The sequence below is a fragment of the Melospiza melodia genome, chromosome 3 (genome assembly GCF_035770615.1).
Source record: "Melospiza melodia melodia isolate bMelMel2 chromosome 3, bMelMel2.pri, whole genome shotgun sequence".
NCBI lineage: Eukaryota > Metazoa > Chordata > Aves > Passeriformes > Passerellidae > Melospiza > Melospiza melodia.
In genome coordinates, this window is record NC_086196.1 from 21,622,046 (window position 1) to 21,647,500 (window position 25,455).

The following is a 25,455-nucleotide window of genomic DNA, read 5'->3' on the forward strand; positions in this document are numbered from 1 at the left end:
AAATAACAAGGTTGGGGTTTTTTTTGTTTTTTCCTTGCTCTTCAAGACTGGGAGATAAAAAAATGCAGGAGGTGAATTTAATCCTCGGGTTGGCATCTGTGGGTGTCTGGATATTTATATGGCTCTGGCTGTGGCAGTGTGTGTGCTCAGGGTTACCAGCTGTCCCAGAGGGTTATAATGAAGATTAACTCTGCAAAAGCCATTTAAAATTTAATAATTACATGAAATACTTATGCTGGCCATTCTCATGCAAACTAAAGCAAGAGCAAGTTCACTCAGCATGTCCCTGGTGTAGCATCCTGTGGTGGTGGGCAGGAGTTCAGATGGGTCCCAGGAGGGTTGGACCAAGGGGGTGTTAGAGATGTGACTTCCACATAATGTATTGGGAAAAGAGGTCTTATCTCATGATGATTTTCAAGTTCCCAGTTCATAAACATGTTCATAACTGCATGTGGCTGATCACAGACCTCTCTCCACTGTCTGGTTTGGTTATTTTCCAGAAAACTTGTGGGAAGTGATTGTTAGAAGTCCCTTTCTGCCTTGCAAGATTTTCAGTTTTGTCTTTAAAACAAACCCCAACAAACTCCAAACGCACCATTTTGTGATTTGTTGCCCAAACAGCTCTTGCTAAGGATATGAATCACTGGGTCCTGGGAGGGTCTGATACCAACACTGTCCTTCGTAGTTGGGCAAACTGTTCTGTCACTAACAAATCTTCATGAGTGTGTCCTTTCCAACGGTCTGACAAAAAAACTAGAGATCATGTAGTTTCTAACCCCCTACTGTTGGTAGGGATGCCACCCCCTAGAGCACATTGCTCAGCGCCTGTCCAACCTGGAACGCTTCCAGGGGTGGGGCAGCCACAGCTTCTCTGAGCTGCCTGTTCTGGAGGCTCACCACCCTCACAGCGAAGAGTTTCTTCCTTATGTCCAGTCTAACCCTGCCTTCTTTCAGTTTTAGGCCATTCCTTCTTTTCCCCTTGTCCTGTCACTACATGCCCATGTTCAAGGTCCCTCTCCAGATCTCTTGTGGCCCCTGTATGTACTGGCAGGCTGCAGTAAGGTCACCCTGAAGCCTTTTCTTCTCTAGACTGAACAAACTGTCTTCTTACGAGAGTTGCTTCTGCCACTTGACCATTTCTGTGGCCTTCTCTAGACTTGATTTAACAGGTCCGCATCCTTTTTATGTCAGGGTCCCCAGAGCTGGACACAGCGCACCAGCACCTCCAAGTCCTTGGCAGAGGTGCTCTCAGCCCCTTCATCCTCCCGCCTGTGCCAATACTGGTGATTGTCCTGACCCAGGTGGAGAACCTGGCACATCTTCAGACTTCCTCATCTAGGACCTGAAGTATATTTTGAGTGGCAGGGAGAAGAATTGAGTTTCCAATAACTTACCCTTTATGGCAATGATTAGTAGAATTTTTGCATTTTGGAAAGGTATTTGTGTTGTGCACTTGGGATTTCCAAGTCCTGGTTTGGTTGCGCTGTGGTATCTTGTCAGCTGCAGTGTGGTTGTGCTGCATCCTGGCTCTCTTGTACAGGCTCTCAGTGTGTGCTCAGACATAAAAATAGGCTGCTGTGGCTGTGTTTCACATGAGTCAGGAGGATATTTGGAGGAGGGAGGTGGGCTGAGCTCAGGAGAAGAGCTGGCTTTGCAGTGATTCGGAGCCTTTATCTGGGTGTAGGGAAGGGTTGTGCTGCATCACTGTGGTTTTTCTGTCTGACTTGTGTGTGCCCTTGGGCTGTGCTCTCTCTCTGTGATGCTTCATCCAGCCTGCCTGTCGCAGTCAGGATTTGTCACAGCATGTGGTGCACAGATTAATATTGCCCATCTCTGAAATACCTCTGTATGTAGGTGGTAGAAGCTCCAGGTGCTCCAGCTCAGATTGGCACTGAAAGGGTGGAGGTCAGTTCCTCCAAGTGTCGTGGGTGAACTGGTGGGACCTTGTCCCTGATGATGAAGGGCTGGAGAATGGAGTTTCCTGAAATCCAGCCTTTCATGAAGCTGTCTCTGGAACCTTGGGCTGCTGAGCTGCTCACTCCATGGGACTGTGTATGCCAGAGGTCCTGGGAGATCTCCTAAATTTTCCTTCCCAGCTGTATAAGGCACTTACAAAACTTGAACTGATGTTGTGTTAGTCCTTTTCTATGCACTTTGTCCCTTCATTACTAGTGGGTTGAAGGACACTTGGCTTGGAGGGTCTCTGACCATGAGGTTTCCCCTTAAAGGTGGCATTTTCTTGAGGACCACTCTTATGAAAAGTGTTGTTTGACTTGAGCTCTGAGAATGAAAACAACGACATTGTGAGAGGGTGGGGAGAGGAAGGAGCCTCTGTGGCTGTGGTTTGACTTCTCTGCATCTGCTGTTGGGTGTGGGGCAGCTCTTCCTCTGCTCTTAAGTTTGCTTGAAGTTGTGAAAAAATAATAGCAGAGCAGAGAAATGGGGCCTTGCAGGTGCTGTGGGTGACCCTGCCAGCACTGCTGGTCACAGCCCTGCACCAGACTGGCTCCTTGCCCTGCTTGAGGCCAGATGATGCTGAGGAACTGGGTCCGTGTCCAACCTGCAAACAGCACGGCTTGGGAGGCCAGTGAGGCTTGTCCAGAACAAGGCATTAAGGCTCAGCCAAGTCCCAAGTGCGTGTTTGATGACCACCTTGGTGACGTGGAAGGACTGATTGCTCTGTCTACATCAAACTGTTCTGCAGCGAGGCGGGGCACTTCTAAAGGAGCAGGAAGTGGATGGGAAAAATCTTGAACCAGATTCAAAACAAGCAAGTGGAAGTCACTGAATAAACTGAAATGGTGTTTATGGGGAAGATGAGACAGAGGTGAGCAGTGTCCAGAGGAGGGAAGTGGAGCAGGTGTGAAGGGGATGGAGCACAAGTCTGAGGAGGAGCAGCTGAGGGAGATGGGAGCATTTAGCCTGGAGAAAAGGAGGCTCAGGGGGGACCTTATCCCTCTACAACTACCTGACAGGAGGCTATAGAGAGGTGAAGGCCCTGCTTCTCCAGGAAGGTGCTCCCTTCAGCTCAGCATCTTCGTAGATGAACTGAAGGGAAAACCTTTCTGGAGAGGCAGGACTTGTGTTTGCTTGTGCCAATCTGGAGGCATTTGTCCATTTCCAGACTTGTCTCCATTTGTTCCGGTTTGCCCTGGCTGTAGATGTGCCTCCTGGTTGTGCCTGTGTTCCCATGTGTGTACATACTCCCCTGGGCTTCCCACTGGCCTGTGCGCAGCATCTCGGCCTTGTCCTGGCTTGAAGGTGTGGTTAACACCACCTTAAAATATTAGGGGGTACATGGTGTAACCCAGCACAGCATTTAGAGACTTTCAGTGTTAAGATATTGACAATTGAAATGCCACCTGCTCAGGTACCTAAGACATGTGTGAATGTCCTGGCTCCTTCAGATCTGTCCTTTCCTTTTCTGGGCTGGAAAATGCAGCTCAAAAACACAGCTCAGCCGGATGCAGCTGTGGGTGTTCCTCTTTAATTCCATTGTCTGAGGCGTGAGCAAAGCTGGTGATCAGTGGTGATGGTTCCTGACATGGTGATGGAGAAGGGTGGAGCTGTCTCCCACTTTAGCAGCAGGATGGTGACAGCTCTCCTAGGCTGTTCCTGTAGCCTGTGGTGAAAAAGGAGGACAACTCAGGCTGCGGAAAGCTTGGATCAACTTTAGCATAGCGCCAACATGGCTGTGAGCCGCCTCACATGGCAAGCATAAAACGTGTGGGTTAAAGCACCATCTCTGCTGAGCTTGGCCATTTTACTTGGGGTAGCTGTGGTCTGCAGGTCTTTGAGCACCATTTCCAGCCCAACTGTGCAGATGGGCATGGTGGAAGAAGGTCCACATAGTTCAAGGAGAAGGAGAAGATCCAGCACCTGTGGTGGAGCTGGGATTTTTGTTCCAGTTTGTAGGACTTCTGGAAATATGGAAGTAGTAGGATGATAAACTTATTATGAGTATTTTATTTTAGTGTGAGCAGTAATACTTGGCGGTGTGCATCCGCAGCTTGTCATGTAATGGTTTTAATCTTATTTTTTGAGAGCAGAGGGAGCAATGTTTTTCTTACTGACTGGAGCCAAATCTGCACTCTTGTCCACATCTCTTCTTATCTCTCTGGGTTTTGTTTGCACAATATTGTAGTGGATGTAGCGAACATATGGGCCTTAAATTCATTTAATAGTTGCAAGAAAATGAGTTTAAGGTTCTTATAGTGTTAAGGTAGGCATTTCCAAATTCATTTTTAATGGAACATTTGTTCTCCAAAGATTATTACGCACCATTAAGTCCTCAGCTGCCTGGTGTGTTCTTGTGCCCAGAGATGTTATAGCCAAGGGACATAAACATGTTTATGGGCCCAATTTATTGAACGGTGAGATTAAATATACTAAACTTGAAAATGTCAGTAGAAGCATGAGCGCTTTGTCATAAATCCTGAGTGAGAACATTTGGACATAAATGTCGTGCTGCCACATAAAACCGGTGCAAATCAAGTTGTGAGCAGCTGAAAACTTCTCTCACCAGTACAGCAGTTGTAAGCACTGGGATTTGTCGGTATGAAATATGTCCAAGGAAGCAGGTAGTATATGGGTTTTTCCTTTTCTGGGCTGACTAGATGTTCCACATGGGGATCATAAACCAGCAAATTATGTTTTAATGCTTCTGTGTGTTTGACGTGCATGGGAGTGGGTGTGGGCAAAGTTCCCATGCCCAGCCATAGCTCATTGTCTCACTGCAGGGCAGCACTGGCAGGGAGACCTGATGCTGCTCACTTGATATGTGTGAGTGCATTAAAAAATGGGCAGCATTATCTCTCTCATTCTCTCTCTCCCTCCTTCTCTCTGTATGTGTGTGTGTGTGTATTTTTATATATATATATATCAAAGCAAAAATAATTGCTGAATATGTGAGCAAAGAAGCTCTGCAAGATTTGTACAATGAGATAATGACTTAAATGCTCTCTCTATATATACCTCTCTCTATATATATCTATATCTCGGTGCATAAGTTATCTATATATATCTATATATGGATATATAATAGTGCCACATGTGATTATCCCTTTTTATCTTGGTGCACAAGCCTTAGAGAGCTTTTTCTACCCTTGTGTTCATGGATTTTTACTTTTTTTATCCCCTGGATTGAGATAAAATCAAGCAGCGCTGCATGAATCAGGCATTTTGCTGCTTTTGTGCAAAAAGCAGTTGGGTTTTCTGCTTTGAAGGACCTGACTGCAAACCTGAGTTGTCATTTGGGCTTCTTACCAACCCAGGTGTGTGATATCAGAAGGCACAAGGGCTTGGCTGCCAGCGTGGTCTGGGCTGCCTGCACAGCCAGCCTGGATGCATAGTCATGGAGGAAGAGGAATTTGGGATTTGCCTGGAAGCGCACAGCTCAGTCCCTTGAACTGAGGGCCACTGGGTCTGCATCTGAGTGATGGGAAGCAGTAACGAAACCAGGCTTAATTCCTGCTGCTTTGCTGTGATGCAATGTGCACCAGTATCTAATGAGCTGAGTCACATCAGTCACTCCACAATAAATCCCAGTAGCAGGTTCACAGCCTTTTCTCCATAGTTAGAACCAAGCCCTGAGTTTGGCTTAGGTTTTTTGGGTGGGCTGCATGCCCCATGCTGGGCTGGTGGGCCAACATTTTCTGGTAGGAGAAGCCCCAGCTCTCACAAACTCCATGTGAGATGGCACAGGCACGTGTCTGGTGACGGCTGGGAGGGAGCTGTGGTGGTTGTGGTGGGAGGAGGGTGGGGAAGTACCAAATGTGGTTTGCACTTTGGTGTTCCTGATTTAGAGTATGTTTAGCACTGTCTGTGGATGCTCCAAGAGCTGTGGGCTCTTGGCTGTGTTATCTAGTTTGGAAGTGAAAACTAAGGTCTATATATAGCAGGTTTGATAAGCTTTCCTTAAGTGAGAAGAGGTTTGGTCAAAAATATCTTTGTGAACTTTATAGTTTTTTACATACTTCTTTTTATATAAGCATATGTACATATAAATGTAAAATACCTATGTTATATAGAGAGATATACAGAAGTATGTATAATATATACACAGATACAAATACATAAAATAATACATCAAGCTGAATAGATACTTTAGAGATGTGTGTGTATATTGTATTGGGTTTTTGTGGTCAGGTTTTGGTAGTGGGGGGCTACAGGGTAGCCTGTGAGGAGCTACCAGTAAAGTTAAACTAATTTCCCCAAGCTGAGTCTAGTTTGCCAGTGACAGTCACTGGTGAGGAATTTCTCCCTGCCTGTATCTTGACCCATGAGCCTTTTGTTATATCTTGTTATATTTTCTCAGGTGAAGAAGGCACGTGTAGAACAGCTTTGGTGGGCATCTGATGTCCAGGCCATATACATATATGTGCGCACATCTTTATAAAATATCTGTGAAATACATAGGTACAAAAATCTCTACCGTATATACGTATGTGTATATACACATGCATGTGTATAAAAAAGGATGCCTAAATCAGTCTGTATAGTTTCTATAGATTTTTTTTTTTTAGGATGTATATATTTGGCTATATCACAACTGTGAACTGAAGGTGCAGTGGGAGGTTTTGGTGCAGGTTAAACTGTCTTAGAAAGTGTTAAATTTTAGGCCAGCTGGAAAAACTCCAGCTATGATATTCTTCTGTAAGCAGCTATTTTTGTTGTTGTGCCTGCAGAGCGCAGGAGAAGTGCTCCCTGTAGCCATGGGGGCACACTGGCTCGGGAGGAAACCCAAGGCGTGGTTATCTCTCTGGAAAAAGTGAGTTTCTTTTTGTAGCTCACAGATTATGACCCTTCACATTGCTGTTTGAAACAAGGTGTTGCTCAGCTTGATAAAACAGGGTTAATTAGTTGTTTTGGAGGAGATACGGCTTTATTTGAATCTTTGACTCCTGACCTGTAGTAGACTCAAGGATAAGTGTGTTGTTTGCATTGCTCTCTGACCTACATGGAGTAAACCCTCACGGTCTTGAGCCAGGATATCTCAAGTGCTTTTCTGGGGGAAATTCTGCCTTTGTGCTCTCTGGTTTCCTACCAGATCTTCATTCACCCAATGCTCACCTGGCACAGAGTCTCTCACCTCATGACTGTGTCATCCTGCCTGTCTGCACTGGAAATGGCTCTGAATGCAATCCTAGCTACTGTATGCACTTGTTATGGAAATACTCATCTTTATAGAGGTGATTTGGTGACTCACCTCTTAATCCATCTCTTTCTCAAAGCAGTGGCTGCAATGCAGGTGTGTGGGTGAGTTTGTGCTCTTCTGCCCTGTTCCTGCAGCTGTGTGGTGGCTGAGTACCCAGGGTCTTCCTGTGCTGAAGAATGCAGGAGATTTTACAAGTAAATTCTGATTTATTAGTAAATCAGAAGAGTAGAGTGTGTTGGATTCAGTTTGTTGGATCAGAGTGTAGAGTGTATTGGATTAACTGACGGGTTTATCACCCTTTACATGCATAGTAGCTGTTGAACATGTTATTGGTGCTGCTTCTCTGCAGCCTGAACCCATAAAAGGTGTTAAAACAACAATAATAATGATAATAATTGCAACAAAATCTCAAAAGACCTACCTAAGCAAAGCGTGGCCATTTGGGGATGAGAGAAGCTCTGCTAGACCTGATATCTGCAGACCCCCTGCTCACCTGTGGCTTCTCTGCCCCGCAGGCATCGACATCCTCAAGCTGGTGGCGGCCCAGGTGGGGAGCCAGTGGAAGGACATCTACCAGTTCCTGTGCAACGCCAGCGAGCGGGAGGTGGCGGCGTTCTCCAACGGCTACGCGGCCGACCACGAGCGCGCCTACGCCGCGCTGCAGCACTGGACCATCCGCGGGCCCGAGGCCAGCCTGGCCCAGCTCATCAGCGCCCTGCGCCAGCACCGCCGCAACGACGTCGTGGAGAAGATCCGCGGCCTCATGGAGGACACCACGCCGGTAACGCCGGTAATGCTGGGCTGGGCTGGGCTGTGGTGCAAATCTCGCCGTGTGAGGTGTGGTGGCGTGGGACACAGCTGTGCCCTTGAGCTTGGCTTGTGGCCAGGTAGTTCCCTCTCTTCGTGATGGACTTGAGTTGAAGCAGCACATTGCTTTTGAGCGAGGCTTTGGCAATGTTTGCTCAGATCCCAGTCAAAGTTTTGATTGGTTCTGGATTTCCGTGTGCTTTGTGTATATCTTTGGAGGTCACCAGGAGGGTCTGGTACCTGAGCCCTTGTGCCAGGAACATGGAGGAAAAAGCATCCCTGTTAGCATGATATTTTCTGAAAAATCCCTTCACCGGGATTTCTTCTCCTGGGAAGCTGAGAAGCCTCAGAAAAGAATGAAAACAATAATTATCTGATTGCTTGGGAATGTGGTCTAGAGATGGTTTACCAACAGGTGCATCTTTGATTGGTTCCACGTGAATTGTTTTAACTTAATGACCAATCACAGCCAGCTGTGTCGGACTCTCTGAGTCAGCCACAAACTTTCATTATCATTCTTGTTAAGCTTTCTGATATATCCTTTCTCTTTCTTTAATATAGTTTTAGTATAACATTCTTTATTATAATGTATAATATCATAAAATTATAAATCAGCCTTCTGAAAACATGAAATCAAATTCTCATCTCTCACCTTGTCTTAAAAACCTCACAAACGCCACACATTCCCCGATAAACTTGCTCAAATACTGTGGATTTGTGAGAAGGGCCAAGTACCCTTGAGCACAAAGTGTTGATTCCTCCAGGATGGTGACTGGTGGCATGAGGGAGGCCATGCATGCAGTCCTCCAGAGTTGTTGCTCTTCCTTGCCAGCACTGGCCTTAAACTGTCCCATATTTTGGGAGAATAAATAAATTGCTTCAGAAGGTCCTGCAGTAGGTTCTCAGCTGGGCATAAGTCATCAGGAGGTCCTTCTGTGACCTTTGCAGATTTGTTTTGGCCACTGCTGCCTTACTTGTTTCAGTTTTTTGGGTCTGATAACTCGGTGGTCTGCCAGAAGTGTTTGTAAAGGTGATAAGTGGGGCTTTTTCTGAACATAGAAGCCAGTGGGACAACATGTTGAGATGGCAGTGGTTGAGGCATGGCTCTTCCCCGTAAACTGGCTGGTAAAACATTTCCCTTTGCCTTAGCACTGACCCAGACCCAAAGGGGAGCAGGTGGGTGCTTGCAGACCTTTCTAGGCTCTTGGTGGGGCTTTGGCAGGGTGGAACTTTGCTCACAATAGAGCTTATGAAACAGAGCATTTGTCAGGGCAAGGAATTCCCAAATTCTGGTTTGACTGACAAAACTTCCCCTTATCTGAGGGACTGTGATCCCTTCACTGTGTTGCCTATCTTAAATTATTTTGTTTGTTTGTTATCTCTTCACTGTGTCATATAAATTATTTTGTTTAGTGTATGAAACACCTTGTTCCCTTGTGACCATTGTATGAAATCAGAAGTTGGGATGTGTTGGCAGGAGCCCTGGGCTTGTGTTTCTGAGAGACCCTGAGTCAGGTGTTTGCTGAACATCCTGCCCAGATCTTGGATAGGTGGGCTTTGCCAGCTGCCTGATCTCTCCTGCTCAGTTGCTAGTTTTTTTCTTTCAACTCTTGGTAACTAATAGCATGTGGCCTTCTAATTGGTGGAAAAAATAAAATTTAAAAACCCAAGATAAAGCTATGTTTAGGAAGAGAAGTGAGGCAGAGAAAATTGCCATTTTGCTCATATGAGTTAAAGTTTCCAGCATGTGCACTGTCCCAGAAGGACATGTTGTCCTCTTGCTCTCCTGGAGCAGCTAGTAACCTGTGTCCTTGTATTTACTGCTTTGACTTTGAATACTGGGACAAAGCTCTGGGCAAGGACGTTGGGTAAAACATGGGACTTGTTCCTCAGCACGACACATAATTAACAGACTTGGGCTCTGCAGTGCTGAATGCCCCTGGCTCTTTTGGCCAAGACCATCAGGTTGTGCTTATCAAGCAGTACAGAATGCAGGTGGTGGCTCCAGGAGCAGAGTTTATGGAGTGACCTGTCAGGGTGGAGGACTCCCAATGATGGAGTAACCACAAGCTGTGCCCATAACTGTGAAAATACAGCAAGCAGATGTTCCAGAGAATGAGCAAACCCAAATCTCAAGGATAACTATATGCAAGTCTCCTGGACCTCCCAAGCAGCTTTCCTGTTTCTCTTTATTTTTTAAAAGAGTGTGTTGTCTTTTCCAGTGTCCAACACACCTGGACCCTGGGGTGGTTCCCCATCAGTTTCACTTGTTTTTCTAGAAATGAGTAAAATTGCGTTGTTGATCTTTCAAGCAGGTGGCTCGAGTCCACGTGAGAAGTTTGGCTAATTTCAGCATAGGAGTTGTTTTTTAACAAATTCACCCAAGCTGTCACATCCTCTTTCCCTATTCATCTGATTGAGCTTTTTCAGATGAGCATCCCTCATGATCAACCTTAGGAGGTGGCCATTGCCCTGCCCTGGAGATCCTGGAGCCGTGTGTGGGATGTCACGGCCTGGCAGCACCCCAGGGTACAAATCCAGCAGGGCTGCACATTGTGTTTCTTGAGGTGCTGCCTGCTGGAACCTGTCTGCCTCCTCTCCCTGAGCTGGCTCCTGTGCTGTCAGTGTGGGTGGTGATACAACAGCCCTGCAGGGAATGGGGGAAGCAGCTTGCGCATTGGAGACCAAATGCCTGGAGAATTGTGCTGGTGGCTCATCATCCTCACAGCAGTCCAGGAAGCCAAGAGCTCCGTGCCAGGAGCAGGCATGGAGGTTGATCTTTGGGGTTTTTTTAATCTACTGGATGGAAAGCCTTTAATTAGAGCTAATTGAGGTTTGACTCTGGGTGATTTGTCTATCCAAACACAGATAAATTGAGGCAGTTTCTCTGTGTACCAGAGTGGTTTGATCTGGAGGAACGGGTCACCCTGTTGGTGGTAAGAGTGGGTGCTGTGGTCTCCAGCCCTGCAGAAGGAGTCTTGCAAAAAACCCCCTAAAACAGCAAAAAAAAGAATGAAAAGAGTTTTTGGTTCTGCAAGGGGAGTGAGGACTCTCATAAGCAATGCAAATGCATGCATCCTCATGTAGCTAAGCTGCCCAGAGAGGTTGTAGATGTCCCATCCCTGGAAGTGTTCAAGGCCAGGCTGGATGGGGCTTGGAGCAGCCTGGTCTAGAGGAAGGTGTCCCTGCCCATGGCAGGGTGTTGGAACAAGATGATCTTTAAGATCCCTTCCAACCGAAACCATTTTGTGAGTCCAGGTAACAGCATGATGCCCCTAAGGTGACCTGAGCCAGCAGTGAGTCTCCAGCTGTGCTGGTGTATCCTACATGTGCCCAGGAGGGATAGATACATGCACGGCTGTGCTGTCTGGGATGCCTTTGGCTCTGCCCAGCATCCCTGGGTGCAAAAAGGAGTTTCCCCATCTCTCTGCACAACCCCCTTGTTGTAAGAAAGCACTGATAACTCCAATTCGCGGGTAAAAATTGTTATTGAATGCTGTAGCTGTCAGATGGCAAATCAGTACCCTAAACATATTTCATCCCACCCACATCCTTCTCTTTAATCCTTTATCTGGTGTCTGCCTTCAGCTTGTAAAACCTATGGAGGCAAGGCTGCTCTCTCTTGTAGTGCCCTGTTCCCTCAGCAGCCTTTTGTGCTCTGAAATCCCAATATTTACAACCCCTGATAGGAATAGGAAATTATGTGAGTCTCTGGAGTGTTACAGCAAAAGGCAGGAGCATTTTCCTCCAGGTGAGGAGCAGCTCCACTGCAGACTTGCCTGCTTTTTCAGCTGTGGGAGATTATGCTGGTTTTGCATGGCACTGGATGAATTTAGGTTAAACTGAGATTAGCCCTCTGAATCATTTTGCTCAGGGATTTTTGCAGCTGAGCCAGAAAATACAGTGAATGCAGAAGCTGTGGAAAGGTTTTTAGGGGTGCATTTAACTCATAGGGCTCCTTTTAAAGCCTGGCCCTGGCACGAATGTTTGTTGGACTCAAGGTTTGCAAAATATGTCCCCTCGCAGGCAGGTTTGCCAGGCAGAGGCAAGCCTGGGCACTGCTTATCAGGCACAGGCACATCCCAAGTTAGTGGTGCTGACAACAAAAACAGGGGAAAGAGTGGGGAAGAAGGGAGAGATTTCTCCCTGCCATCCCAGCAAACTACAGTTCTCCATTTTGGGGGTTAAAATCAGAAAAACTGATTTTTACCAGTATCCACTGGTAAATGAGATTTTTTTGTGTGTGGTGCATAACAGCATTTTGCAGCTACCACGGGGCTCTGCACTCACCTGGGCTGGCCTGGGGTGGAGCTGGCATAGCTGGGCTGCATTGGCTCCTCTGAGTGTCCTGCTGTGAGCAGTGCTTTAAGCTCTTATCGTTTTATTTATGGCTCTGCTGGCCTTGGCTGAAATATTTCAGGGGCTGGATGGAAGGCAAGCAAACAGCCTCACTCAGGGCATTCAGCAGCACAGCCTCAGCAAAGCTGAGAAACAAACCCAAACCATGAATAAGGGAGATGTTGAAAGTGGAGAGGGGAAGGCTCTGGCCCCAAGCCCAGCAAGGTTCAGTTTCATGGCTAGTTTCATGCTGCACATTATCCCATGAGTCAGCAGATGTGACAAGGCTGGGGCTGGTGTGAGGTTAAGCTCTGGGGTTTTGGGGTATTTCAGAGGAGAAGAGGATCTGAAAGCAACCCCATGTCCAGGCACGTGGCTGTGGCAGGGCCTTGTGGCTCCATCTCTTGCTCTTTGACAGGTCAAAACCCTGAGGGGAAAGTCAAGAGCCTGGAGCAGGGTTCCTCAAACTCAGCCCCTGTCAGCTCCCACCCATCCCCTTCACTTCCTCTTGTGGCAGTGCAGGACTGGGCTGGGCCCAGAAATTAGCCATTAAGTTTGTGCTGTGTTCACATTCCAGCACTGGAGTGAGAGAGGGTAAAGCTGTTGGATGGATTTCCCAGCCAGAGGGGCCTGTGGTCTGAGGGCTGGGAAGTGCCCAGGCAGCCAGGAGAAGAACAAAATTGCCTTCTGGAGTTGCATCAGCTTTTATTTGAGGCACAAAGCTGTAAGGTGAAGTGGCCAGAGCCCTGGGGAAGGTGTAGGGCTGGCTGGGTTTTACTGGAGTGGGCATCGCTCCAAGTTTGCTCTAAGCCATGACTTGATTTTCAGCAAACTGACTTTGGGTTTGAACTATGCTGGAGAATGTGCAATAAACAAAATGTAATAATTCATAAAATAATGCAAAGAGAAACAGCATAAACACAAAAATATAAACTATAATGCAGTAATATTGAGGTTTCCCTGCTGTGCTGGCCACATCTCTTGGGGTCTCTGTGTTTGCAGTGTAATGGGTTTAGGAGCATAAGAGGAAACTAAAAGATGGTTTCTTCTGCTAGCCAAACTCAGTATCAACTAACTCATCCTGTAATTGGGTTTGGAACCTCTTCATCAGGGTTTCATCACCTCATCATTATGGTTTGAGTTGAAAAAGTGAGTGGGCAAATCCACAGAAAGGGGAAGCCACCAGAGGCCTCATGGAGAAATTATCTGCTTGAGAAGCACTCGGCCCACAGACAGCCAGAGAAGGGCTGATGGGGAAGAGCCATTTCCTCCGTGGGTGGCTGCAGTTTTGGTTGTGGCATCTAAACCCTGCCCAGACCCAGCATTGCCCATCCTGAGTCATGTGAGGCTTGGCTTGAGCCCTCCTCCCCAGGGCTGCCTTGTGTTAAGGGAAGAGGCTCCACCGCAGAGAGGGGTCGAGCATTCTCCTGAAACCACACGGGTGAGGTGAAGGGCACAGAGAGGAAATTGGGCTTTCCCACCCCAGCACCCTCTTGGCACCATCACTGCCCTTCTGTGACACCTCGGTGAGACCTCATGGCCCTGGCAAGGTGTTTAACCTGCCAGGGTCAGTGTGCCCCCAGGGAGGACCCCCAAACACCCTGTACACCATGAAACTGCTGATCCACAGGGATCCTCCCTCCCTACCCCTGTGAGGTCCACAGCAAGACCACACCAGCACCACTCTGCCTGCAGCATCCCCTGGGCTGCTGCCCAGCCCACTCTGCTCCTTATGCTGGGGTTTTTCCTGCCGCATTCCCTACAGAGGCATAACAGACCTGGGAATAAGGGCTGGTGTCAGTCGGGTGTCATCTTCTGGCAGGGAATCTGGGAAGTGACTGCCTCGGCACTAAATTTATCCCCCCCACATCCCAGAGGGTGCACAGCCACCCTCAGCAGCAGCAGCCAGCCTGCCACCCGCCTTTGTTCCCGCCTGCTTGCGGCAGGAGGAATTGCTGGGAAGCATCACCTGAGGGAAGGGTGTTTTTTAGTGCCTGCTGCTGCTCCTTCCTAATATTAGCACAACAGCTGCAGTTTCTGTTTGTCTGAGCTAAGCTTTTATTGCAGCACTGTAAAACGGAGGCAGCAAATGGGACCAACCCGTTCAAATAGAGCTGGTGACAGCAGCTGTGAAAGAAAACAAAGCCAAGCCTGTGTCTTCTCCTGCCCCATCCCCTTTTGTCCTCTTCTCTCCTCCTGTCCCTATCCCCTTCTGTTCCCTTTTCTTCCTTTTAGGAAGGGCCTTCAGACACCCTGATCTGCTTAGAGCACCCTCCCAGATGCATTGGGATCCAAGAGGGTGCTGGTGCTTGAACTGCAGTCTAAAGGGCTGCAAGTACACAGGAACTTTTAGGATTTTTTAAATTAATATTTTTTGGCATTGAAAATCTCTTGGTGCAGTGCTCAAAAAAAGAAAAAGCCTAAAAAAAAAACCTGGCAGAGCACCTCTGATGGGTTGTAGGAAGCTGCTGTTGTGACAAAGCCACTGCAGTGCCTTTGGTTTCTGTGCTGGACTGTGCATCTAACAGTGTCCCACGTGTCTCTCTCTGCAGGCGCAGATGCAGCCCCAGTGGCAAGCACAGGAGCCCAGCAATGAGGATGTAAAGGTGAGAAATCCCATAGTTCTGTAAAGGCTAAAGGGTTGCAAGAGGGGTTTTTGGGGTTTTTTCCCCCAGCCAGAGCTTGGTTTCACCCAGTCACCACTCATAAAAATAGGAATGGCCAAGGTGGTTTCAATGCAGTGAGTCACAGGCTATGAATAGTGTGTTTTTACACCTATTCCACAGGCTTCACCTCACAGCAACCTTTTGCATTCCCTGGTCTTTCCAAGCCCTCATTCCCAGTTGCTTTTTTCCTGTGGTTTAAACATTAACACACATCCAAGCATCCTGTTTGCTTTGCCTCAAGCTTGCAACTGTTCAGCTATTTGGAAAGCTTTGGGCTCCTGGGACAGCTACAGTCAAATAACCTGGGTGATTTTGTCTTTCCTAGCATGTTTTAGCAGCTGTTTAATTAAACTCCAAATGAGTTGGTTCTGGGAAGACAGAGCTGGGGCAGCTGTCTGCTCCCTGCCCTCCCTTGGCCAATTGTTGCTCGGTCATCAGGATCCTTTTTGGGAATTGGTAGGTGGGTTTGTGGTTGAATATTAGGTAGATGAGTTGCACAAGGCAAAACTAACCCCTAAAGCCTATAGTATTTTTAAAGGGGATATCAGAGCATATTACAATTTGGAAAGTGGCCAGCTGCTGTCCTGGTCCTTCCCTTGATATTCCCCCTTAATGGCCATAGCTGATTTTCCATGATGAGCTGTACTGGAAAGGGAATTTCAGAATAGAAGGCAGATTCTTTTAATTAAAAATTAAAGCTGACTTTTATTTTTAACATGCCTATTGCGTAATGCACTGTGCTAGAACAAATCCTCCCCTGTTTATTTTCAATGAGGGGAGAAAAAAAACCCCTTTTATTCTACCAGGAACAGGCTTCAATGTTAATTTAATGTGAACTAATGGGCATCCTGGCAGACATGTGATTTGTGGGTGGCGAATTCCTCGACACGGATGAGGAATGTTCAGGCACATCCATGCCGGCGCGGAGGTGGCTCAGCAGCTCCCTTTCCCACAGCCTTTAATCCCAATTTTGCATTTCATCTCTGGGTTGTAGGCAAAAGCCTGTTAGCAGGAATAGCCTGATCTTCCCTCTGTAGGAGAAAACAGGGTTGTGAAATGCTGTTGGGAGAGGGAATTGCATGGGGACAGGGCTTGCAATTCTTTTTCCTGGCAGGTCAAGCAGGGCCACAAGGTTGAGGAAAAAGATTAAATATTGGATGGCCCTTAAAATAACCTGTTTAGAAGGACTTGGTGACCTGCAGAAGTGCCCAATCTGCCGGCCAGGGATGTGAGCATGCTGGCCCAGGCATCTCATCCCTGCAGGGAGTGGGAACTAGGAATGCTCTGCTTGAGATTTGCACCCTGAGGGGATGTTGAGAGGCAGAGGAGGGTAGATAATGTTCGCTACTGTCTTGAAGGTGGGAAGAAGTTTCAAGAAGAAACATGCAGAGTACAGTCAGCATAGGAAGCAGGTTCACACCAGCACCCAAATTCATAGAATCATAGAGTTGTTAAGGTTGGAAATAATATTTAAGATCATCAAGTTCAATCCTTAACCCAACACTGCCAAGTCCACCACTAAACCACGTCCCCAGCTGCAACATCCACATGTTTTTTTAATGCTTCCAGGGATGGTGATTTCACCACTTCCCTGGAGAGCCTATTACAATTCCTGACCACTATTTTGGTGAATAAATTTTTCCTAATATTCAGTCTAAATCTCCCCTGGCACAGGTTGAGGCCATTTCATCCTGTCCTATCTCATGTCACCTGTCACTTGTCAAATGGTGCTGCTTTCCAGTGCAGTGCTTCTCAGCAGTGCTTGCTTCTCCTGACGTCTTCAGAACTGTGCAGCTGAACATTTGCTCTTAGCTCACATCCAGGACAGGAAAAAGCAAAGGCACTTGGGTGACACTGTGGTCAGTGCCAGCTCCTGCCTGTCTTTCCTTGCTCTGAACTTGGAGTCTGATGGGATGGACTTTTCCATCAAGCTTTAATGGGATGCTCTTGGGAACAAGGGTGAGGTGGGGCAAACAAATCATTAATTTGATATGGAGCCGGTCAGTGGAGCTGGTCAGAGCCATGTGCTGTACTGGAGATCCCTGAAGGGTCTCACAGCCCTCGTCCTGCTGCCTTGGCACTGGCTGGAGCTGTGGAGCCAGCTTTTAGCAAACAGCAGGTATGGAGCAGGTTTTGGGCATCATCACCTCTTGCCTCCAAGAGCTATGCTTTAGGTTTTAATAAACTGAGTCTTAGAAGGAGAGCCCACCTAAAATGCTCTGCTGAGGTTGCATGTTCCATCCTGGTGCAGTGGTTGCTCCTACCGGGTGTCCCAAGGGTGTGGGTTGTGTTACTGCTCCTGCCTGATGTGCCAAATACCAGTGCTAATGTCCACCCCAGGTCATCTCCTGTGCCTGTTGTGGGCCAGCAGAGCAGGTCACCCCTTGCTGAGGGTGGGCTGGAGTGTTTTGAAAGCCGGGGTGCAGGTGGGTTTGGGTGTTACCCGTTGCGTAGCGTCCCCCCAGTTAATTTTCCCTCTGTTTCTGCCCCCAAAGCTGGAAGGTGACAAGCTGGCGCTGCCAGTGAGCCCCAGCCCGGTGAGCCCCGCGCCCACGCCCAGCCCCAAGCCCCCCGAGGCGGCCGTGCTCACCGTGGAGCCCTCTCCTTCCGAGAAGAAATGCTTCTTTGTCGACGAGGCCGAGCCTCTCCTGCGCTGCGACTCCACCTCCAGCGGCTCCTCTGCGCTCAGCCGGACAGGCTCTTTTATTACCAAAGGTACCAAACCATCCCAGGGCAGAGTGGGAGGACAGAAGGGACACCATGGTGTGTCCCATGTGGTCAGCACACGTGGTAGAGCTGCCCAACACACGATATCATTCAAGTAAATAATTGGGAAAACTGGCCCTCCAGGATATGCTTATCACATCCTTGTTCCCGACCAGAATATCCTGTTAGCAAAGACGATAACAATTTGAGACAGAAAAACATCTTTAAAGGCTTTTAACTCTTTGAAGTCCTGCTAGGGAAGTTGTAGCATCCCTGGGTGTTGGGGGTGTTTCTCCTGACTTTTGGCTCTTGCGTTGGCCAGTGCATTTCTGCATGAGATTAAATCAGAGAATGTAATTTCCAGACTGATTCTTGTTTCAGATTTTTAAAAATTTTTTTTTATTCTTGGTCCTCTTTGCTGCAGACATAAAGTACCATTAGTCACCCCCCTTTGTTTTAGGGGCTTCAATTTACTGCATTTAACTTGCTGCATTTAATTTCTGATGAAGGTGAAACACTGAGCTCAGTCAATATACCAAATTTATACTTGGGTATGAAAATAAAGCTGATCCAACAAAAACAACTTGAAAGAGCAGGATTCAGCTTTTTTGGCTCCTCTCCTGCCCTCACTTTTCCGAGTTGGCCATTCAGCATTTACAAATGCTGTGTTTGCTCTTGCAGGATCCTGGCTGAGGTGTCTCAGCAGCACTGCCTTCTCCATCTTCCTTCATCCCCATCACTTGTCACCCTCCACCTTTTCCCTCAGTTCTCCTTGTGGCACGTCCCTCTCCAGAGGTGCCATCAGGGGACGGTCTGAGAACAAGCCCTGGTTAGCAGAGGTTTCTTGGAGAGTTCCTTGACCAATCCCTTTCCTCCTACAGAAAAGAAGGACACCGTCCTGCGCCAGGTGCGCTTGGACCCATGCGACCTGCAGCCCATCTTTGACGACATGCTGCACATCCTCAACCCCGAGGAGCTCCACGTGATCGAGGAGATCCCGCAGGCCGAAGACAAGCTGGACAGGCTATTTGAGATCGCTGGAGTCAAGAGCCAGGAAGCCAGCCAGACCCTCCTGGACTCTGTCTATAGCCACCTTCCCGATTTACTGTAGGCACTGGGTCACCGCACGCTCTCCGAATATCTGCTAGAGCTAGCTTGGCACTCGTTAAGATGACCAACAATACGCAGGCGGGATTTTTTGTAGAATATACGGCCAGTATTTTCATTGAGGTGTCCTTGGTTTTTGGAGGGGGTGCAGTTTGCCAGTGTTGCACCCCTCCACCGTAACTATCGCTCAGTCTGAGTCTTTGCATCCTCTGCCCCCTCCCCGAGCCTCTCTTCTCCTTGTTCTCATTCCAATCAGATCAGACAATGCACTTTAAAAAAAAAGAAAACAAACAAAAAAATCCAAAACTGCAGTTAATGAACTGAAAGACCACCAATCTGGTGTAATCTAACACATCAAATTGGGGATTGCTCTGTAATCCCCTTCCTCTGTCAAAGCTGTCGCTCAGAGTGACCATCTCCCACCACTTCCCTTCACCTCAGGGCAGTAAATGGCAAAATCACGCAAAAATCCCACCCCAATTGTTGCTGGTTACTGTCTCTTAACGCAGCTAAGCTTCCCACCCGAGCTCTTTTTTTTGTTGTACTCTTGTTTGGCTCATATCCATTGCTGAGATTTTACTAGCACGGTTATTTATTGTATGGTTTTCACCTGGACAACGCATCGCGCTCCTAATACGCTACAGCAGAAGCGCTTAAACCACAAGGAAAAGGGTCAAGCCCCACCAACCTTCAAGGCAGTGGAAAGATCCTTTGCCTCCAGTCGAATGTAAGGAGTTAAACTGCCTTGCCACATGTGGGAATGGTGGGGCCCCAAAGGGAGCCGGTGCTGAACGTGGGGAGGCAAAGGCCGCCACTGGTCCTGCTCTCCTCGTGCTGTAAGACTTAAACCAAGCTATGCTTTTACACTCGTGTCTCTTGTTTTTTATACAGATGTGGCCGATAAGTTCTCCAAAGACCTTATGTGGTCTCAATAGTCTCTTCAAATCACACTTCACTTTTTATTAAAAGAGGTCGGGGGTGGGGGGTATGGGGGACAAAAAGCTGCATCGTAAGAAGTCTGTCTGATTATATTTGCAATTATTATGCTCCCGTAACGAACAGTCTGTACTACGCTCAATTTGAAGAAATAATGGTATGAGGGTGGCATGAGCTGCCCCATGGGAAGGGGTGGGAGTGGGGGAAGAGGGGAATGAATTGAAAAATTGCCTTCCGGTGTACTAATTTATTAATAAATACTAGGTGTTTGTTACTTGACACGATTCTGTGTTAACCTCCTTAACAGCTGCCTCTGCTCAGGGACACCTGGGTTGGGGCCGGGATTTGCTTGGGGTGCCCATGAGGGGGATTTTGGAGTTTGGGGGTCGTGAGGAGGAAGATTTGAGGCCAAAACATGATTGCTTTCTCTTGGTAGCACTGTCCTGAGTCCCCATGGTCGCTGCTGGAGCTCCCAGCAAGTCCCCACCCTGTGCTGGGGTGGGGGACCTGTGCTAATCCCCATAGCAGTGACAGATCAGATGGCTGATGGGGCTTCCAGGGTTGGTTTTTGCAAACTCAAAGGCTTTGCGGGCATTTTGGGGAGCCTGAAGTATTAATTTTCCAGGAAGCAGCTGCTGTGTTGAGTCACTCCCGAGCGAAGGTCTTGCAGTCGCAGCATTTCTGTCACTGTTACATTGCCCATGTCCTTAAAGTCTACGCTGCCAAATAACTCATCCCTTGTTATTCTGTCTACAAATTGAATCCTTAATGGGACAAATGCTTCTGGTTTATAAGACTGTCATTTTGTTTACTTGGCTCCAGAGTGATTTCTGTTATTGAGGGTGCTGTGTTTTCCTTCTGACTGGCACTGGAAATGCTGGTGCAGGACTATACATAGGTACACGATTAAAACTTTTCAACACATGCACAGATGAAATATAGTGTCAAATAGCAAGAGCCTTTATTGGGAGCTCTGGGGTAGAGTTTTCCCTTGGTGACAATGAAACATTTAGCTCTCGGTGCCTGCAGTTCTGAGGTGCAACCCAGTATCAGCCTGTTGGCAAGAGATGCTGGGACCAGTGGTGGTTGATCCACCTGGGCAAGAATTGGTAAGGGGAGGGAAGGTATGCAATTCTGGGCTCAATCAATAGTTGGCTTTAAATTATCCTTGCCAGGTTCTTGGAGCAAATCCAGCTGAGAAGTTAAAAATTGTCCTTTTCTGGTGGTCTCCCAGGTAAATGCATGGGGTGTAAGCAGTACAGCCATCATGCCACCCTCCCAGGAACCATCAACCCCACCCTGCAGCTGCACTTCCTCTCCTGGCAGCCACTCATTTTCTGATGGGCTTTGAAGGTAAAGTGAAAAGAAAAACAGTCCTGGGAAGAGGATTTAGCCAGCTGAAGAGACACCACAAAACAGGCATGTTGTGGAGGTGCCTTGGCCTGGAGCTGCTGAGGAGGCACAAGGAAGCTATTTGGTTCCCTGGGTTATTGGGATGCATTTAACTCATCTGGAGGGCAGGTCGTGGAACTGGCCAGGACTTGGGCAATCCTTGGCTTTGTCTCTGCTGTGCACACTTCCAGCATGGTTCCTTTCTTTAATTGCACCTGGATATTGACCTTTTCCCTGGCTCTGTCACTTGACATTTCCAACTTTTTGTTGCATGAATATGTATATGTGTGTACAGTATATTTATTATACATTTATCAGTACATTATATATTTAGATAAACTACAAAAATATTTTAATACATTGTGCTATTTCTATATTTACATATTTTCCTACCTTATTACTATGTATTTTTTCAGGTGTATAGTATATAAATATTTTCTGTCTCTGGGGGCGTGTAGAGAAAAAATATCTGAGAGCAGCTGAGCCCCACATACAGGCAGGGTATTTCCTGGCAGCGTGGGTGGTGCGAGGAGCCACAAGCCCTGTGCCCCCACCCTTCCTCTGAGCCAGCTCTCTTAAGCCTTAAGAAAATAAACCTGGCAGGTGGGATCAATGGGTTCATGTCCTGGAGGCATAACTGCATGGCAGCAGAGATTGTCCTTGTTCTCATCTTTGTCTTATTCAAGGCATTGTGGGCAGTGCACAAACTGTGATGTGCAGCTCACATGGGTGAAATCTTTGGCTAAAAAGGTGGAGGTGTGAATATAAACATCTTTGTAAATATATGTGATATGCATAAAAGTGCATTTTTTACAAAATCTGCATTGAAAATGTACTTAAGAGTGCATTGTAGGTGAGAGGTGAAATTTGGGTGCTGGAGTGGCAGTCCTGGGTGGCAGTGCCTGTGAAATCAGAGGGCACAAGGAAGCATGATGAGGGCACAGCCTCCTCTGCCTGCTGGGGGCATCTTGCTTCAGAGCACAGACTGAAATTTCTGGTGTGGGTTGCACAAAACGTTTGCTGCCCCAGCCCTGCTTCTGGGGCTGGGCTGTGAGTTGTGAACATTGCATTTACCCTTACAGTGTTTGCTGGGACAAAGCCCTCCAGAGATGCCTCCAGCACAGCCTGGCATCCTCAGGATGGGCTGGCTCTGCTGATCAGGACCTTTTAATTCCTCCAGAGCAAATGAGCATTGGGATTGTATTTCTAAATTCTCTCTTCTTTCTTTTTTTTTTTTTACCCCATGAATTGCAGGTGCTCTCTGCAGAAGAACAACTTGTGCACTTTCCTCCTACCTTAGCCAAATTGGAGTTTATCCTAATGGGGAATGAATTGCAACCCTCTGGGTGTGGCTGCTCACATCCCGGTTGGAAAAGCACCCTGGGTTTTCTGGGAGATCATTCACCCCTCTGGCTCCTTGTATATCAGCTAAATCTCTGGATTGCATCAGTGTTGGTGCAGGAGGGATGGTCCAGGCAGCCTTTGTGTGAACAACTTGTGGGGACATCAGAGGTGATGCTGAGGGTGTCCTGCACGCTCAGTGTGGGATCTGGGGGTATTGTGAGATCTGGGGGATTTTTGGGGGTCTGTGCTCATCACTGGGGTCACAGGGCTCAGCTGTGCAGTGCATGGCAGGGAGGCAGCTTGGTACAGGCACAGCTCACACCAAAATCCTCCCCTGACATCACTTAGCCACCAACTTTACACCATGAAGGGTTTGCAGCTGTTTTTTTCTCCTCTTGGACTTTGCTCCTGTGAGTGCCTCGAGGGGGAAGTTTCCAGGGCAACTGGTAGGAAATGGGAAGATGGAGGAAAAATAAGAACTATAATTTGTGTACTCATTAAGCACCTGCCTGATGGCACCCCCTGAGGTGTTTATCACACCATTTCGGATGCGACTGCTGCTTCTCTGTGTGAGCATCCATGAGCTTTATAGTTTCTTTGGGATACTCTAATTAAATTTTCCTTACTTTCTGGGGTGGAGGGAGCTGGATGGATAATGGAGGACCTGCCTGTTGTGGAAGCTGTGGGTGTTTCTGGCAGCTCACAGTTGCTGCCCCGTGCCCCAAGCCCATTTGGCCAATGCACACTTGTGTCTCTGCTCCTGCTCCCCAGTTCCCCCAGGGGAACCCCCTAGCTGCTGCACCAGCTTCACCTGTCTGCTTTCTGCCCTCTATGGATGAGATTAACTTCATCTGGATTTAATTTGAAGGGAAAAATCTATAAGCATGGTCTCAAAATACATTTCTGGGCACAGGAGCTTTTGCCGGGACCTGTCAGGCTCAGCAGGAATCTGGGACTGGGGCTGGACATTAATCTGCCTGGCTTTGTTTCTGGCAGCTCTGAGTTTTCCAGGCTAATACTTGGCAAGAATGATACTAACTAAACCATTGATCTTCCAGGGTCCTTCAAAAGCTGATGATTGCTTTTTGTGGCTTCTTCTCTTACTGATAATTTATTTTAAGAATAACAAGCTGTCTTGCCACTCTCCCTGGTGAGCAGAGCTCCAGGTGCCTTTCTACTGAGACTGGCAGTGTTATTTTCATTTTGCAAGTGGGGAAACTTGAAGGACAGAGATCAAACTCCACATAAGAAAACTGATCAGAAAAAATTCACAGTGAAATTCAGAGAAAAGTCCTGCCCCAACAGCTCCCATCCCCCCAGGAAAAAGGGGAAGGATGGAGGCAATGTTCCCAAATGTTCCAGTGTTCCCAAACCATGCTTTCCATTAATTAATTTGCCCTTTAAGTGAGATTTTTGAGCTGGGAATAAATCTATGGCCATGCTGGCTCCCTGGTTAGATTTTTTGTCTTCCTCTCTCCCCATCTCAGCAAGTGCAGCTGAGAGGAAGGTCCAGCTCCAGAGCTGAGACAGCAGCCTGTCCTCTATCTTCAGTCCCTGTCCCTCCCAGAGAAAACCACTCACTCCTGCCTTTCCCCCAGCCTGCCCTGTCTCCCCAAGCAGGGATGCTCCTTCTCGCTGCCCTGATGCCCATAACACTGATGGAAGAAAGACACAAAACTGGGGCATGGAGCAATTTGACTTTGCAGAGCAAAACAACTCCACAGGGCCAGGGAACTCACACCTGAAAATCACAGCTGTCCACAAGTGGTGAAACCCCAATTTTTTCCTCCATTTGTGTTTTTTCTCATTTTCCTCCTTTCCCAAGGACCTTTCTCTGCACCTGGACATAATTTCTGTGGCAGGGGGATGGTGGAGCAAGGACTGGCAGTGATGGGAAGAGGATTCACTGATGCTCTGCCAACTTCCAGGCCAGATGTCACCACCAAATTGACCTGTGGGGAGGGTGCACCCACCTGCCCTCTGCTCCCTGGATGGGCCCTGCAAGCAGGCTGGCAGCCTATGAGTTGTCCTGAGCTGAAATTAGGCATGGGAACCACCCCAAAAATTAAACAATCTGGACAGTAAAGATGAATTAAGCCTCCCATTAGTCATACCCCCTAAGGAGGTGCAAGAATGGGACATGAACCCTTTCCCCTATCCCTGCTGTTGCCATCTTAAAAAATTTCCTTTTAAAAAATTACATTTAAACTTGAAAACTATTTTCCCTTTTTTTTTCCTCCTTTTTTTTTTTCCTATCACCTCTGCTTTCTTCCGCTCGAATACATGGGAAGTTTCTTCTAATTAAATGTGTCTATGGACAGATAATCCTCTTTTGCGCAAGTGTCAATATGGTCCTTTAGCTAAACTAAATATTTTCCCTGCTTGATATTTATCCTCCCCTGGCTGCCCCTTGGCTCCTTCCTGGAGGTATTTGAAGACTGTGATCCCATTCCCTAGCTTTTGTTTTTAATTCTTCTGTGCTCAGGTCAGGTTTTCTCAGGGTTTTGTGTCGTGCCTGGGCATTTAAGAGGTTCCTGTTTTGCTGCTGCTGCTGTGGACCTCAGTCCTCCTTGGAACACCCAAAGCCTGGAGACAGCCACATGCCATCAGCACACTGATAAAAGCTGAAATAACATCCACCTCTGCACTAACCTTGGATCTTGTAGAATCAGAAAAACACAGAATGGTTTGGGTTGGAAGGGACCTTAAAGCTCTCATCCCAACCCCCTGCCATGGGCAGGGACACCTTCCACTATCCCAGGTTACTCCAAGCCCCATCCAGCCTGGCCTTGTACAATTCCAGGCATGGGGCAGCCACAGCTTCTCATGGGGCCACCTGTGCCAGGGCCTCACCACCCTCACAGTGAAGAACTTCTTAATAATTAATCTAAATTTCTCCTCTTTCATTTTAAAACCATCCCTCTTTGTCCTATCATTATCTGCACCTGTAGAAAGTTGCTCTCGCTCTTTTCTATAAACTCCCTTTAAAAACAAAAGGTCACA

The 25,455-nt window shown here is 47.5% G+C and overlaps 1 protein-coding gene across 2 annotated transcripts in view; it reads left to right on the forward strand.

Annotated features, from left to right (window-relative positions):
* The window catches only part of TNFRSF21 (TNF receptor superfamily member 21), a 35,126-nt gene extending 15,131 nt beyond the window's left edge, over window positions 1-19,995 (forward strand). For both annotated transcript variants that reach the window (XM_063150956.1, XM_063150957.1), the window contains exons 4-7: window positions 7,672-7,946; window positions 14,854-14,907; window positions 17,463-17,682; window positions 18,555-19,995. In XM_063150956.1, the coding sequence (XP_063007026.1) occupies window positions 7,672-7,946; window positions 14,854-14,907; window positions 17,463-17,682; window positions 18,555-18,784 (779 nt within the window). In that variant the 3' untranslated portion in view covers window positions 18,785-19,995. The remainder of the gene's footprint in view (window positions 1-7,671; window positions 7,947-14,853; window positions 14,908-17,462; window positions 17,683-18,554) is intronic.
* Window positions 19,996-25,455: the final 5,460 nt, after the last annotated feature.